This window comes from Corythoichthys intestinalis, chromosome 14 (assembly GCF_030265065.1).
Source record: "Corythoichthys intestinalis isolate RoL2023-P3 chromosome 14, ASM3026506v1, whole genome shotgun sequence".
NCBI classification, from domain to species: Eukaryota; Metazoa; Chordata; class Actinopteri; order Syngnathiformes; family Syngnathidae; genus Corythoichthys; species Corythoichthys intestinalis.
The window spans coordinates 3,866,820-3,880,075 of NC_080408.1; the positions used below are offsets into that span (position 1 = coordinate 3,866,820).

At 43.9% G+C, this 13,256-nt stretch overlaps 1 protein-coding gene across 2 annotated transcripts in view; it reads left to right on the plus strand.

Moving 5' to 3' along the window:
* Positions 1–13,256, plus strand: part of zmynd11 (zinc finger, MYND-type containing 11) — a 40,205-nt gene that overhangs the window by 23,055 nt on the left and 3,894 nt on the right. For both annotated transcript variants that reach the window (XM_057857801.1, XM_057857802.1), the window contains exons 11-15: positions 34–152; positions 7,075–7,447; positions 9,684–9,758; positions 9,862–10,143; positions 10,291–10,476. In XM_057857801.1, coding sequence (XP_057713784.1) covers positions 34–152; positions 7,075–7,447; positions 9,684–9,758; positions 9,862–10,143; positions 10,291–10,476 — 1,035 coding nt within the window. The remainder of the gene's footprint in view (positions 1–33; positions 153–7,074; positions 7,448–9,683; positions 9,759–9,861; positions 10,144–10,290; positions 10,477–13,256) is intronic.

Sequence of the window (13,256 nt, forward strand, 5' to 3'; positions counted from 1 at the left end):
GGGACGTCATTTTACACCCTTTATTGTCCACAGAGTCCGAGTCATGACTTGGTTTGGGCCAAGATGAAAGGTTTCGGCTACTGGCCGGCCAAAGTTCTGCAGAGGGAAGACAATCAGGTGGACGTGCGTTTCTTCGGCCACCAGCACCAAAGGTTGGTGTTTGTGTAGTATCTGAAAACGCTTGGCACTCAAAGAGTTAAACAGCTATTAGGGTTGTCAGAAGTATTGAGAAGTATCTATACTGAAATTTTGTATCTGGATACAAGATATTTTGGGCCCAAGCACCGACTGGCGCAAGAACCCTATTGGAATGCAAAAAATTATTTTTTTTCATGGCAAATGAAAATGGTCAATTTCGAAGCCTGAACATACTCGAAAACTCACCAAAATTTGCAAATACATGCAGCTTTGTGTACATTTCGACAATTTATTTTAATGTTGTGAAAAAATGTAAGAAAATGGCTCAGAGGCGCCCCCTTGAATTTTTCAAAAATTCTCCTCTCCTATTATTTTTTTTTTTCAACATAAGAGTGATGAAATTTGGGGAGTCGATACGTTGTGCAAAACTGCTCCAAAAAGTCTCTTGCACCCATATTCAAAACCCAATAGGAAATCACGTATTTTGGATCGAATGTGAAATTTTTAGTGATTTACAGGGTGCAAAACATTGGCACCTCGGGAGTAAGTCTGCTCCACCTCAAAATTGGTAAGACTGTTCCTGAGACATATTCAGTGCAATTCAATTTTATTTGTATAGCCCTAAATCACAACAAGGTTGTCTCAAAGGGCTTTGCAGAGGCAATATGATACAGTCACACAGTCAGAAACAGCAAATGAAGTAAACAAAGATGAATAAATAAAGTTCAAGACCTGGGCATCCCCCATTCTTGGACCCTCCATGTCGGCAAGGAAAAACTCCAAAAACTCCAAGCTCTTTGGGAGAAAATGAGAATCCTTGGGGAGTACCACAGTCAGGAGAGATCCACTCCCAGGACGGATAGACAGGATGCACCAGGACTGCTAATGGGAATTAGCAGACGGGGTTACAGTCTGTAACGATGCAGTAGAGTAAAGGAACAAGAAGAGGTCCATCTAGCCAGATGAGACGGGGGTGGCAACGAGGACGTCCATCCAGCCAGGGGTCCGGATAGTCGGGAGGCTGCAGCTGAAAAATAGCAGGGGACACCGGGTGACTAGTGATGAAGAGACTAGTTAACTAGATATTAACATTGGAAAATAGAAATAAAGTAAGACAAGTGGTAGGTAGAGTGAGAAAATGAGATAGAACTCAGTGGCTGTATTTATTGGATAATTTCAACTTTTTTAACAAATAAAAAAACTGAAAAGTGGGGCGTGCAATATTATTCGGCCCCCTTGCGTTAATACTTTGTAGCGCCACCTTTTGCTCCAATTACAGCTGCAAGTCGCTTGGGGTATGTTTCTATCAGTTTTGCACATCGAGAGACTGACATTCTTGCCCATTCTTCCTTGCAAAACAGCTCGAGCTCAGTGAGGTTGGATGGAGAGTGTTTGTGAACAGCAGTCTTCAGCTCTTTCCACAGATTCTCGATTGGATTCAGGTCTGGACTTTGACTTGGCCATTCTGGATACGTTTATTTTTGAACCATTCCATTGTAGATTTGGCTTTATGTTTTGGATCATTGTCCTGTTGGAAGATGAATCTCCGTCCCAGTCTCAGGTCTTGTGCAGATACCAACAGGTTTTCTTCCAGAATGTTCCTGTATTTGGCTGCATCCATCTTCCCGTCAATTTTAACCATCTTCCCTGTCCCTGCTGAAGAAAAGCAGGCCCAAACCATGATGCTGCCACCACCATGTTTGACAGTGGGGATGGTGTGTTCAGGGTGATGAGCTGTGTTGCTTTTACGCCAAACATATCGTTTTGCATTGTGGCCAAAAAGTTCCATTTTGGTTTCATCTGACCAGAGCACCTTCTTCCACATGTTTGGTGTGTCTCCCAGGAGGCTTGTGGCAAACTTTAAACGAGACTTTTTATGGATATCTTTGAGAAATGGCTTTCTTCTTGTCACTCTTCCATAAAGGCCAGATTTGTGCAGTGTACGACTGATTGTTGTCCTATGGACAGACTCTCCCACCTCAGCTGTAGATCTCTGCAGTTCATCCAGAGTGATCATGGGCCTCTTGGCTGCATCTCTGATCAGTTTTCTCGTTGTTTGAGAAGAAAGTTTGGAGGGACGGCCAGGTCTTGGTGGATTTGCAGTGGTCTGATGCTCCTTCCATTTCAATATGATGGCTTGCACAGTGCTCCTTGAGATGTTTAAAGCTTGGGAAATCTTTTTGTATCCAAATCCGGCTGTAAACTTCTCCACGACAGTATCTCGGACCTGCCTGGTGTGTTCCTTGGTTTTCATAATGCTCTCTGCACTTTAAACAGAACCCTGAGACTATCACAGAGCAGGTGCATTTATACGGAGACTTGATTACACACAGGTGGATTCTATTTATCATCATCGGTCATTTAGGACAACATTGGATCATTCAGAGATCCTCACTGAACTTCTGGAGTGAGTTTGCTGCACTGAAAGTAAAGGGGCCGAATAATATTGCACGCCCCACTTTTCAGTTTTTCATTTGTTAAAAAAAGTTTAAATTGTCCAATAAATGTTGTTCCACTTCACGATTGTGTCCCACTTGTTGTTGATTCTTGACAAAAAAATTAAATTTCATATCTTTATGTTTGAAGCCTGAAATGTGGCGAAAGGTTGCAAGATTCAAGGGGGCCGAATACTTTTGCAAGGCACTGTACCAGTAGACCTGCATTCTGAGAGCGGAGTGTTCTGTGATCTTTAGTATCGATCTTAAGACATATGCGATCTTAAGTTTTCAAAATGTTGAATTTTCATTCACTTGCCTGACCTGGGCGGGGAAGCCTTAAGATATGTGTTCCGGTGCCTGGTGAAAAATATTGAGGTTTGGTTGAAGTAGAGGGGTCCGAACAGGAAAGTGAAATTGACCGCTGCCATTTCGTCTCGACATAAATTTTGAACCGTCATAACTTGGCAGACATACAACATATCTGCGCCAAACTTCCTGTGCTTGGTGAGAGTCGTACCCTAAAAGGGTCCTGTAGGGCAGTGGTCCCCAACCTTTTTTGCACCACGGACTGGTGTTATTTGGGTTTTTTTCCTCCTAGGTGTGTGAATGTATTTCTAATCTCCCAAAAAAGAGGCGGGTTTCGAGCAAGTTAGGTTCTCATGAGATGATGAGAGGAGGACAATCTGCTCCTACCCTGTGTGCGTGCCGTCCGAGTTGCGTGACGTACAAGTTGCGCCAAACTGCGAGGGCCCATTCAGGCCTAGTTGTTTTTTTTTGTTTTTTGTTTTTGTTTTTTTGCACAATGACAGGTCACCAGAAAATTGTTGCCCTGGGGTAAATTAGATTTTGATTGAGAATATTTTTGGGTTTGCATTTTAATTTTTTAACTCATTTGCTGCCATTTACGGCACTTAGACGTCCAATTATTAACTCAGAGGAGATTATGAGTTAGTTTGAGGTCACTTCCTGTAAATTTTGAATCATTTCCTATTGATTCTAGAGAATTACTGGGTCACATCCAGTTCGCTGGTCACTTCATGCTGAATTTGAGGAATTTCCTAGCCACTTCCTAGTGATTTTGGGTCACAATCAGTTGATTTTTGGTCACTTCCTGTACATTTTGGATCATTTCCTGTTGATTCTAGAGAATTACTGGGTATCTTCCTGTTCACTGGACACTTTGTAGTGTTTTGGATCACATTCTGTTGATTTTTGATCACTTCTTTACATTCTGGATCAAATCCTTTTGATTCTAGGGCATTTCGGGGTCACTCCTGAGTAGAGCTGAAACGAATACTCGAGCAACTCGAGTAACTCGAGTTTAAAAACTGATCCGAGTAATTTTATTCACCTCAAGGAATCGTTTAATTTTGCCAGCTCTAAGCATCACGTTTTGCCCGGACTACTTTTAATGCGGGACAACGCGCTGACGTCACGTGCGTAGAGGAAGAAGCAATTTAAAAAAAATTTTTTTTTACTGCAGCCGACAGCCGCTACAAAGTACGCCGACGTAAGCCCGCATGATGCTAGTGTGGTAGCAGGTACTGTCCGAGGCGTCTCATAGATATAGCATGCATTTAGAACTAGATGCGAAATGACGGACTCGGCCACGTCTGGGTAGCGTTAGTAAATAGCCGCCATCTTTAAGCAGTAGATTTCTCAGCGCTAATAAATATAACGTTTCTGTCACTCGCTCACGTAACGTTAGCCCTTCGGAGGGCTAGGTTTCTATTGATTATGACCACTGTCGATGCGTGCCTAACGTGTCTTACATACAGGCTTTATTCAAGCACTGTAGAGTGATGAGGGTGTAAAATTAAAACATAATAAAGCTAACTGTCAGTTTTAGCTCAGTTGTCATTGCTGAATAAAACACCAAGTAGCACTGGTACCTAATGTGCTCCAAACAGTAGGTATCATACATTTATTTTGAACACTGCAAAAACTCAAAATCCTATCAGTACTTACAGTTTAGACTACCCTAATTTTCGCACTATAAGGCGCACCTGACTATAAGCCGCAGCCCACCAAATTTGGCACAAAAACGGCATTTGTTCATAGATAAGCCGCACTGGACTATAAGCCGCAGCTGTCCTCACTGTATCATGGGATATTTACACCAAAAGATATTAACCGGTACAACCCTTTTTGACAGCGGCATCATATGACTGACTGTCATAAGACCAAATGAACCATCAATTAAACTTTGAACCAATTACTGCTAAGCTTTATTGCTTCAAGAAGCTTCATTTGGCCATCACTGCTCCTTTGGGGGAGACAGTCAACCTCTGCTGCCACCTGCTGTTGACTGTTGTCATCCAACATGCCTCTTAGCATGCATTGCAGCGCTACAGATGTAAATAACAATCAAAAATCATGTTTTGTGCTAAATATTTCTTCAGTTACTGTTCCAATTGTTTCATCAATTGCTAGTTATGATATTTACTAACACTTTATTTGACAGTGGTGCCATAAGACTGTCATTACACAATCATAATTGACATGTCCCTGTCCTGAGTATTCATGAATGCTTATAACAGATGTCATTAAGTGTTATCCGGCAAATGATCTCACTTTTGAATGGATGCAAAAGATCCAAGATGGACAAAAATTGAGTTAGTGGCATAATTTGCCAAATGACACTTAATGACATAAGCATTCAGTAATGTCCATGATAGTGTCATTTCATAATTTTGATGATCTTATGACAGTCTTATGACACCGCTGTCAAATAAAGTGTTACCTAAAAATATCAACAAATAAGCGGCACTGGACGATAAGCCACAGGTATCAAAATGAAGGAAAAAAGTAGCGGCTTTTAGTGCGAAAATTACGGTAACTTAAAACTTAACTAGAACTTAAAAATAGCTTGACACAAATGGAAATTCAATTGAAACACGTGGGCAAAACACATAGCTTTCAATTGATGTGTGGTATCAAGCGTAATTATATTTTTAGGTAAGAAATATGTTGTTGTTTTTATAAGATCTAGAAGTTTTTTGAGTGAAAGCAGTAAAAAAAAAAATTCTAGTCTCATCTGACATGCAAATTGTTGGCATTGAAAATAAAGACATTGATTGACTGAAAATGGTTTAATATTGGATTAAATGTCTTTTTTTTCTCATGTGTATATATAATTGCTCTTTACCCCCAAAAAAAAAAAAAAAAGTTTTATCCGATCACTCGATTAATCGATAGAATTTTCATTCGATTACTCGATTACTAAAATATTCGATAGCTGCAGCTAGAGATGTGCAAAATTTCCGATTCTTAGATTATTCGCGATTCGGCCGTGGAAGATTCGAGAACGATTCACAAACATCCAAATTCCGATTATTTAAATATGCCAAGTAAAGCGGAAGTACAACACACTCAGCGCGCCGCGCGGTCTTCGGGGCGCAACGAGGAAGAACGCAGCGAGAGTAGCTAAACATCATGCTTCTCATTACCCGGCCCCTCGGGTAATGCCAATGCTCAACTCACGGCTCTAGCTCAACTCATGCCACGAGATAAAAAAAACACAACAACATACCTGACTGCTGCCGAAAAGCTGCTACAAAGTACGTCATCCACATAATGTAATGGTAGATATCATTTATATAGGACTAGATGGACCATTGATTCGGTAGCGTGAGCAGCACATCTACAAAAAGCTAGATGCAGCCGTTAGTAAACGGCCGCCATCTTAAAGCAGTACACTTCCCTGCAAGGCTGTTGTAGCGAATCTTCCAAGCAAACCTAATTAACTTTTTATCTAAAATACTCCTAAATCGGTAAAATATTGACTTGAATCTATCTTTAAAATAGTTTTAAAACTTTCACATGTCGAAAGTAGACAAAAGGGAAATTATGGAATAACGGGAGCAATTTTAACAACTTTAACAGTTGATTCACAACATTAAATTAATTGAATGTCGTTTAAAGCTGCTGTTACAGAATGGGGACTGGAGTTTTTTATTTACTGTTATTTTTGTATATTTGTTTACTGCTATATGTTAACTTGATACTGAAATAGTACAATTTTGGAATTAATGTACAAAACATTTAATTAAAAAAAAAAAAGGGGGGGGGGGGTGCATCAAGAATCGTTTTATAATCGAATCGGAGCCTCTGAATCGTAATCGTAATCGAATCGTTAGGTGCCCAAAGATTCCCAGCTCTAGCTGCAGCCCTACTCCCGAGTCATCGGTCACTTTCTGCTAATTTTGGGCCACTTCCTCTTGATTTTGGGTCACTGTCTGGTGATTTTGGGTTATTCCCAGGTCATGCCCTGTACATTTTGGGTCACTTCCTGTTAAGTATGGGGCAACTCGAAGTATTTTTGGGTTGGTAGAAATTAATGACCAACAATGGACAAAAATAACATTTAATTTTGGATTTTTGATATTGGCAGTATCAAAAAATTTTCGATTTAGGGGACGACCCATTTACCTGTAGTAAAATCTTTTCCTCGATCCTATTTAAGATGACCAAGTCGCATGTGTACGGTGTTCATCAGGGCGTGGATTCCGTCCGACAACATCCAGGACATCAAGGTGAGCGTCCAGCAGCTGCAGGTGAAGCGCAGCAATGGCTGGAAGAAAGCCTGCGACGAACTGGAGGTCTACCAGCGCTTCTTCAAGGAAGGTCGATTCTGGAAAACCAAGCTGGAGGAAGACTGCGACCCCGAGGACGAGGACGATGGGGACAGCGGGCAGAGTCACGGCCCCGGCCCGCGCAAGTTCCAGAAGGACGCCAACCAGCGAACGGACAAGACGGAAAAAGCGCACGTGTCAGATGCATCGGAGAGGACGCAAGCGTCAAAGCGGACGGAGAGGAGCGAAGAAGCAGAGTCGGGCATTTCGTCCACCAGCAACGAGCAAGTACGGCAGGTCGGTGTCATGTTTGATGGATTAACTCATTCACTGCACTGATCCATGTCTAATTCATTTAAGCTAGGAGGATAGGCTATGAATGTTTATTTTTTCAGAGCCATTGACGGCGCTAGACGACCAGTTCATTTGGGTTAGGAGGGGTCCATTCATTTCGACTGGGAGGGAGTGAATGAATGAATATCTAGCGCTGTCAGTGGAATAAATTACCGTATTTTCCCCACAATAATCAGATGCCTGATGAAAAGGAAGGCAGAGAGGAGAGTCAAAAAGAAATGTGATGAGGCGGGGCGGAGCGTACAAAAATCAGCAATGTGAGGTGTAGAACCCATTTTTATGTGAATCACTCGTAAAGGAGGATATGTGGACATTCTATTCTATGCTGCCTGATCGCTAATCCTGGGAGTGATCCCATCAGGCATGTGATGCAGACAAGTGGAAATGCTGCGCGGGTGCCGGCCCAGGTCTACGGCCCCTCCTCAGCCAATCGGGGGTTAGCCAGCACGGCCCATCCTTCCTCCTACAGCTCCGGCAAGGGGGCCACCGCTATCCCCCCAGGACCCTGGGTGGTCCCCCCAGACCATCTGTGCCCCCATTGATCGTCCTTCAGGGAAGGGATGAGGGATGACGCGCCACCGGCCTCCACGCCCGCCCCACCACCAACGCACACAAATCGCGGGACCCCCACGGTCCGCAAGGCCTGGGGCGACACCCCACTGATAAACTGGCACTCAGCCAGCGTCCTGCGCTGGGGCGCAAGGAGGGACACCAGAGTAGAGAAGAGAGAGGGGAAGGTGGAAGCAGGAAAGTGCCGAGAAGCCGGCATGGGACCAGAGCCTTGACCCCACCCCCGCAACCAGCGGCCCAGGTGAAGAGAAGGCCCCACCTCGGGAGCCACGCCATAAAGAAAAGTGTGGGACCCACTTACGCATCACATACTCCAGTGAGGGGTGGTGGGACGGGCGGCTGGGTAGAATCTCCACGTGACGGTCCCACTGCCCCATGCCGGGCTCGCCTATTTTAATGCATACACTGTGGGCGGGGGGTGTTCGGGGCTCCGTTCTCGTGTTGCCCCGCGGCGGCTTCTCTGTGTTCTCCTGCTTCTGCCTTCCCCTGTCTTTTCTGCCTCGGTGTCCGCCCTGCACTCCGATGCGGGTCGCTGGCTGGTTGCCGGTGGGTCAACTGGGTGCCGCCTGCTCCGATTGGGGATCCTGCCTTGCCCTGGGCGTGGTGGGCTGTTCGTAGTGCCGCGATGTGCCGTGCCGGTTGGGGGGCCGCGGCTATCGGTCGTGGGCCGGGTGGGCGGCGCATCCCCTTACCCCATCCCTGAAGGCCGGTTGATGGGGGCGCGGGGGACCACCCTGTATCCATGGGGGTGACAATGGCCCTTTTGATGGACTGCGGGAGAAGGGATGGGCTGTTCTGGCTCACCCCCCCACTCTCTGGATTGGCTGGGGAAGGCCCATGGCCCTGGGGCGGTACCCACGCAGCATCTCCACTTGTCTGCCGGACTATCTCATGTTAGATGGGACTCACGCATGACGTGAAATTAGACACACTCAAGTAGAAAAGCTCAGTGTCAGGATTAGCGATGAGACAGCGTAGAATAGGATGCCATCATACTCGCACTCACAAGGGATTCACACAAATACTGGGTTCTATACTACATGGCTGATTTGTGTACCCTCCACCCTTCCCAATCACTTTTCTTTCAGACTTTCTTTCCGCCCCCTCTTTCCTTGGTCATCAGGGCCCCCAAATGTTGTCAACCGGAAAAACAACTAGCTAACTGATAGCACCAACATATTCATAGTTAGTGTAGGCGTTCAATGAATTTCTTGTTCTTGTTTGTGCTACGTCTGTCTCTCTCTCCTTCTTTTCTTCTGTGCTCCCATAACCCCTTCCCGTTCACTGCTTTCTACGAATAAACGAGGTACGTTGAATGTCATACTCCCATGTGAAACATTAAAACTGTTCAGACCAATCGGACACTTAGATCTCAATTCTCCTTGTCAAGCAGCTGAACAGGACAGGTTGAAAAAAAAAAGGAAAAAAAGATGAGGTACACGGCCCTGTTCCCAATTCAGAATCGGTTATTTGGACAAAATATTACAGTGATGATAAAGACGTGGCTTCTTATATAGCACTTTAAGTGTTTGTTTAGAGCAGGACAGTGGGTTAAAGCAGTTGCCATTTGACAAATTGAGTTTGACGTCACGTGCTTTCTTTGTTGCAGATGAAAAGTAGCCAGGAGCCCAAAGCCAAGAAAAGCCGCCGGAGTCAACAGGTGGAGCTCAAAGAAGAAGCCAGCGTAGGTTTGGACACGCCACTCCACACCTCATCATCAAGAAATCATTAAGAGCAATCCTTGTGGCGTACATGTAGTCACCGCAACCTCTTTTATGTCCCTTTAGGACCCCGAGCCCGAGATGGAGGCGGTGAGCTCAAGCCAGGAGATCGCGGTGTCCTGCCCGCCACCGGTGCCCGAGAAGCAGTCGGTGTCGACGCAGACCAAGAAGGCCGGCGGCGGGTCACCCCGCACGCTCCACCGCGCCACTCAGACCAGCTCGGACGCCGCCGCCTGCCAGAACATGTGTCACGAGAAGTACACCAAGGTCTTTAACGACGTCAAGGAGATGATGAAGGCCGACAACAAACGCGAGACGGAGCGCGTCGTCCGGGAAGCTCTGGAGAAGGTCTGCAAAACAACTAATAAACAGCTGGGAATTTCAATGAGTTTTACACTAGTATAAGTCCAATCCGTTTGAAGTCGGATTCACTGCCAATGGGTTTCATTTTTGGGCATTTGATGTCATTTCCTGCGGCCTTGTCTGTTTTGTCAGCTCCGCGGTGAGATGGAGGAGGAGAAGCAGCAGGCGGTCAGCAAAGCGCTGAGCGGCGCTCAGGCCGAGATGGACCGCAAATGCAAGCAGGTGAAGGACAAGTGCAAAGAGGAGCTGGTGGACGAGGTCAAGAAGCTGGTGGCACAGCACAAGCAGCTCGTCTCCCAGACCAAGAAGAAGCAGTGGGTGGGTCAGCCGCTAGTTGGCTAGCTAGCTTTGAAAATATCAACATGGAAATTGTAAAAACGGGGGCGTGTCTGAGGTTGTAGTTATGAACAGGGTTAGCTTTAGACCATGCCCCAAGGCTGTTGGATGAAATGATGCTTTAGCTTGCGCTAAATTTAGTTTTCGATTTGTTCTGCACGTTTCAAAAGCTCTCGCTCAATCCGACCGGCCGTCGCTCGCTACCTCACCTCCCTCTCCTTAGGTGGCGCCTCTCTCGGCAATTTATTAAAAAATGTTCATTTTACGTCCGTCCTACGTGACCTCACAATGGCTCCTGGGGTATGTTGTTTTTCGTGGTGCGTTCGATTTTGAAAAAGGAAAAGAAATTATAGAAATATGGACATAACATGCAGCTTATTAATGTTTATTTATGAGGGAAAATAAACTAAAACTCAAATGACATTATTTCCCGTTTTACTAGGTCTATTGACTTCAAGTAAAAACGAGAGTGAACTTCAACTTCGGCACTTTCAAACAGGACCACCCACTGGGACGTTGGTGACGTAATTACTTGACGAAGCTTCAATAATGACATGCACGCAAGGTGGGTGGGCGGATCCCACGACGTTTAAAGGGTTCCACGGATAGAAAGACATGTAGTTCTTAAAAGATAAATGTTAGTACGAGTTATGATAATTTGATATTAAAACCCCTCTTAATGTTTTAATTTTAATAAAATTTGTAAAATTATTGTAACTAGTAGGTCGCCATTGTTGTTGATGTCGCCGGGCGGTGGCGTCACATGGGTACGACTTCCACAGCGTCACTCTTAAACTACATAAACATGTCATCGGTTCTGCCCTACCAATTTGAACCGGAGTGGAACATTAATGAGAAGGACAGCAAAAGCAAAATGAACAGAAAAGACGGGATGAGACGAGTAGCGTTCATGTGCCCGTTGACAGTGAGGGGTGTTTCTTCAACAAGAAAAAGGCTCCGTGCTTTAATACTGAATGGCGGCGATGATGGCAGACAATTTCGTTTCTAGTTTCAATGACGAATCCGACGTAGAAGGACGTAACGAATGTTCATCTAATGGTGACGAGGAGAGTTACGAAGCTTTAATCGGTGTTTTAGGTTACAAATTTGAGCCCAAACGAACGCCAATGCAGCGTAATGAAACGGTCATTGAGGGGAGCAATGACACTGATGAAACATCGGCAGCAGATCGTGTGGGAAACACCAATGATTTGTTTTGCATTTCTTTTTGTGAAGCTGATACACCGTGACTGCAAAATAAAGGAATGCATAGAATAATTATCATTTATTGCGCTATCATAGCTTTTCGCTCTGTCAACAGACATAAATATGAATGGGATCAGAGGATTTTTTCTATATATTTTACGAACGATAATTTATACACGTGTCCAGTCCTGTATCCAATGCGTGACATTTTTTTATTATAAAAGAGTACTCACTCTGGCCATTTCGAGCTTGGCTGCTCCCCTCCTTTGCTTAGCTTTAGCCTCCTTTACCAGTCATTGTCCTCTTTCTTGATATCTCGGGACTTTTAGGTGGCTGCACCTGTATGGTCGGCACCGCATCTCCTTTGAGCAGCAATCTTTTAGCAAAACCCGATTTCTCTTGTCCATAGTTCGAGAAGCTTTCAGGTGGAAAATGCGCACCACAGAAAAGCGTGCCGGAGGCTGTGTCTAGAAAATTAGCCCTCTTTGCACGGACGAACTTTACCCATTGTCTGTGTAGTCCAGCTTTTTTTTTTCGCGTTCAGGAACTCATGGATACTATATTCCGATAAATAACTATTTGTACACCACATAGCACAGCAGTTTTGAACCATTTTTGTGATGTTTTGGTCAAACAAACCCCAACGCTACTCTCTCGTCATTAAAAAACAATGGCACCTGGCTCCGCCTCGACTGTCAATCACTTGTCGTGACGTCTCCGCCCCATTCGGCTGTTTCCGGAACACTTTCGGAAATGTTCGTCATTTTCGATCTATTTTCGATAATTGCTCATTAATGTGATTGAGTTTTTTTCTTTATCAATATTTGTTATCTTGGCACATAACGGTTCTATTGATGTCTCACACCCCCTTTGCCGCTACATACTCTTTAAATGTGTTTTAATTGTATCTTCAATAAATGCATTCGTTTGTCAAACACACTTAGTAATTGAGGTTAAATCTGATGTTCAATGCTTCTTTTGTTTAATATGATTCAATATTATCTAAATAATGGGTGCGAGAAAAGTATTAATTTTTAGTTGAAATGGCATTAAAAAAGGTCTTAAATTTAGATTTATCAATCCTGGGGGGACCCTGATACAAAGCCCTCCTACCACAACAAAACAAGTAGGAACTAATATTCACTTAGGAACTAAAGTTATAGAACATAAAATATACAATATAAATGAATACGACATCACATTTGTAAAATATAAACACATAATAAAATAAATAATAGCCCATTTAAATGAAATAAATTGAAATGAGCTAAAACACCTGTAATTAAATAATAATAAAAAATAATACACAGATCCTGCTTACACAATTAAATTAATTAATTTCTGTGTGGCGCTTTAACTTGAGAAAATCCACCAATAAAGCTTTTGAAAACCGTTCATAAGAAAAAAAAAATGTTTCATTGAGGCATGTCATTTGTAAAATACATGTTCAAATCTTTGTCCTTGGGATTGCTTTTCTCTTTAGGACAGGACTTCTTTTTTCTTCTTTCAGAAAGAAAGCTGACCAATACGCGGGGTCTGAAAGGCAAATTGTTGTT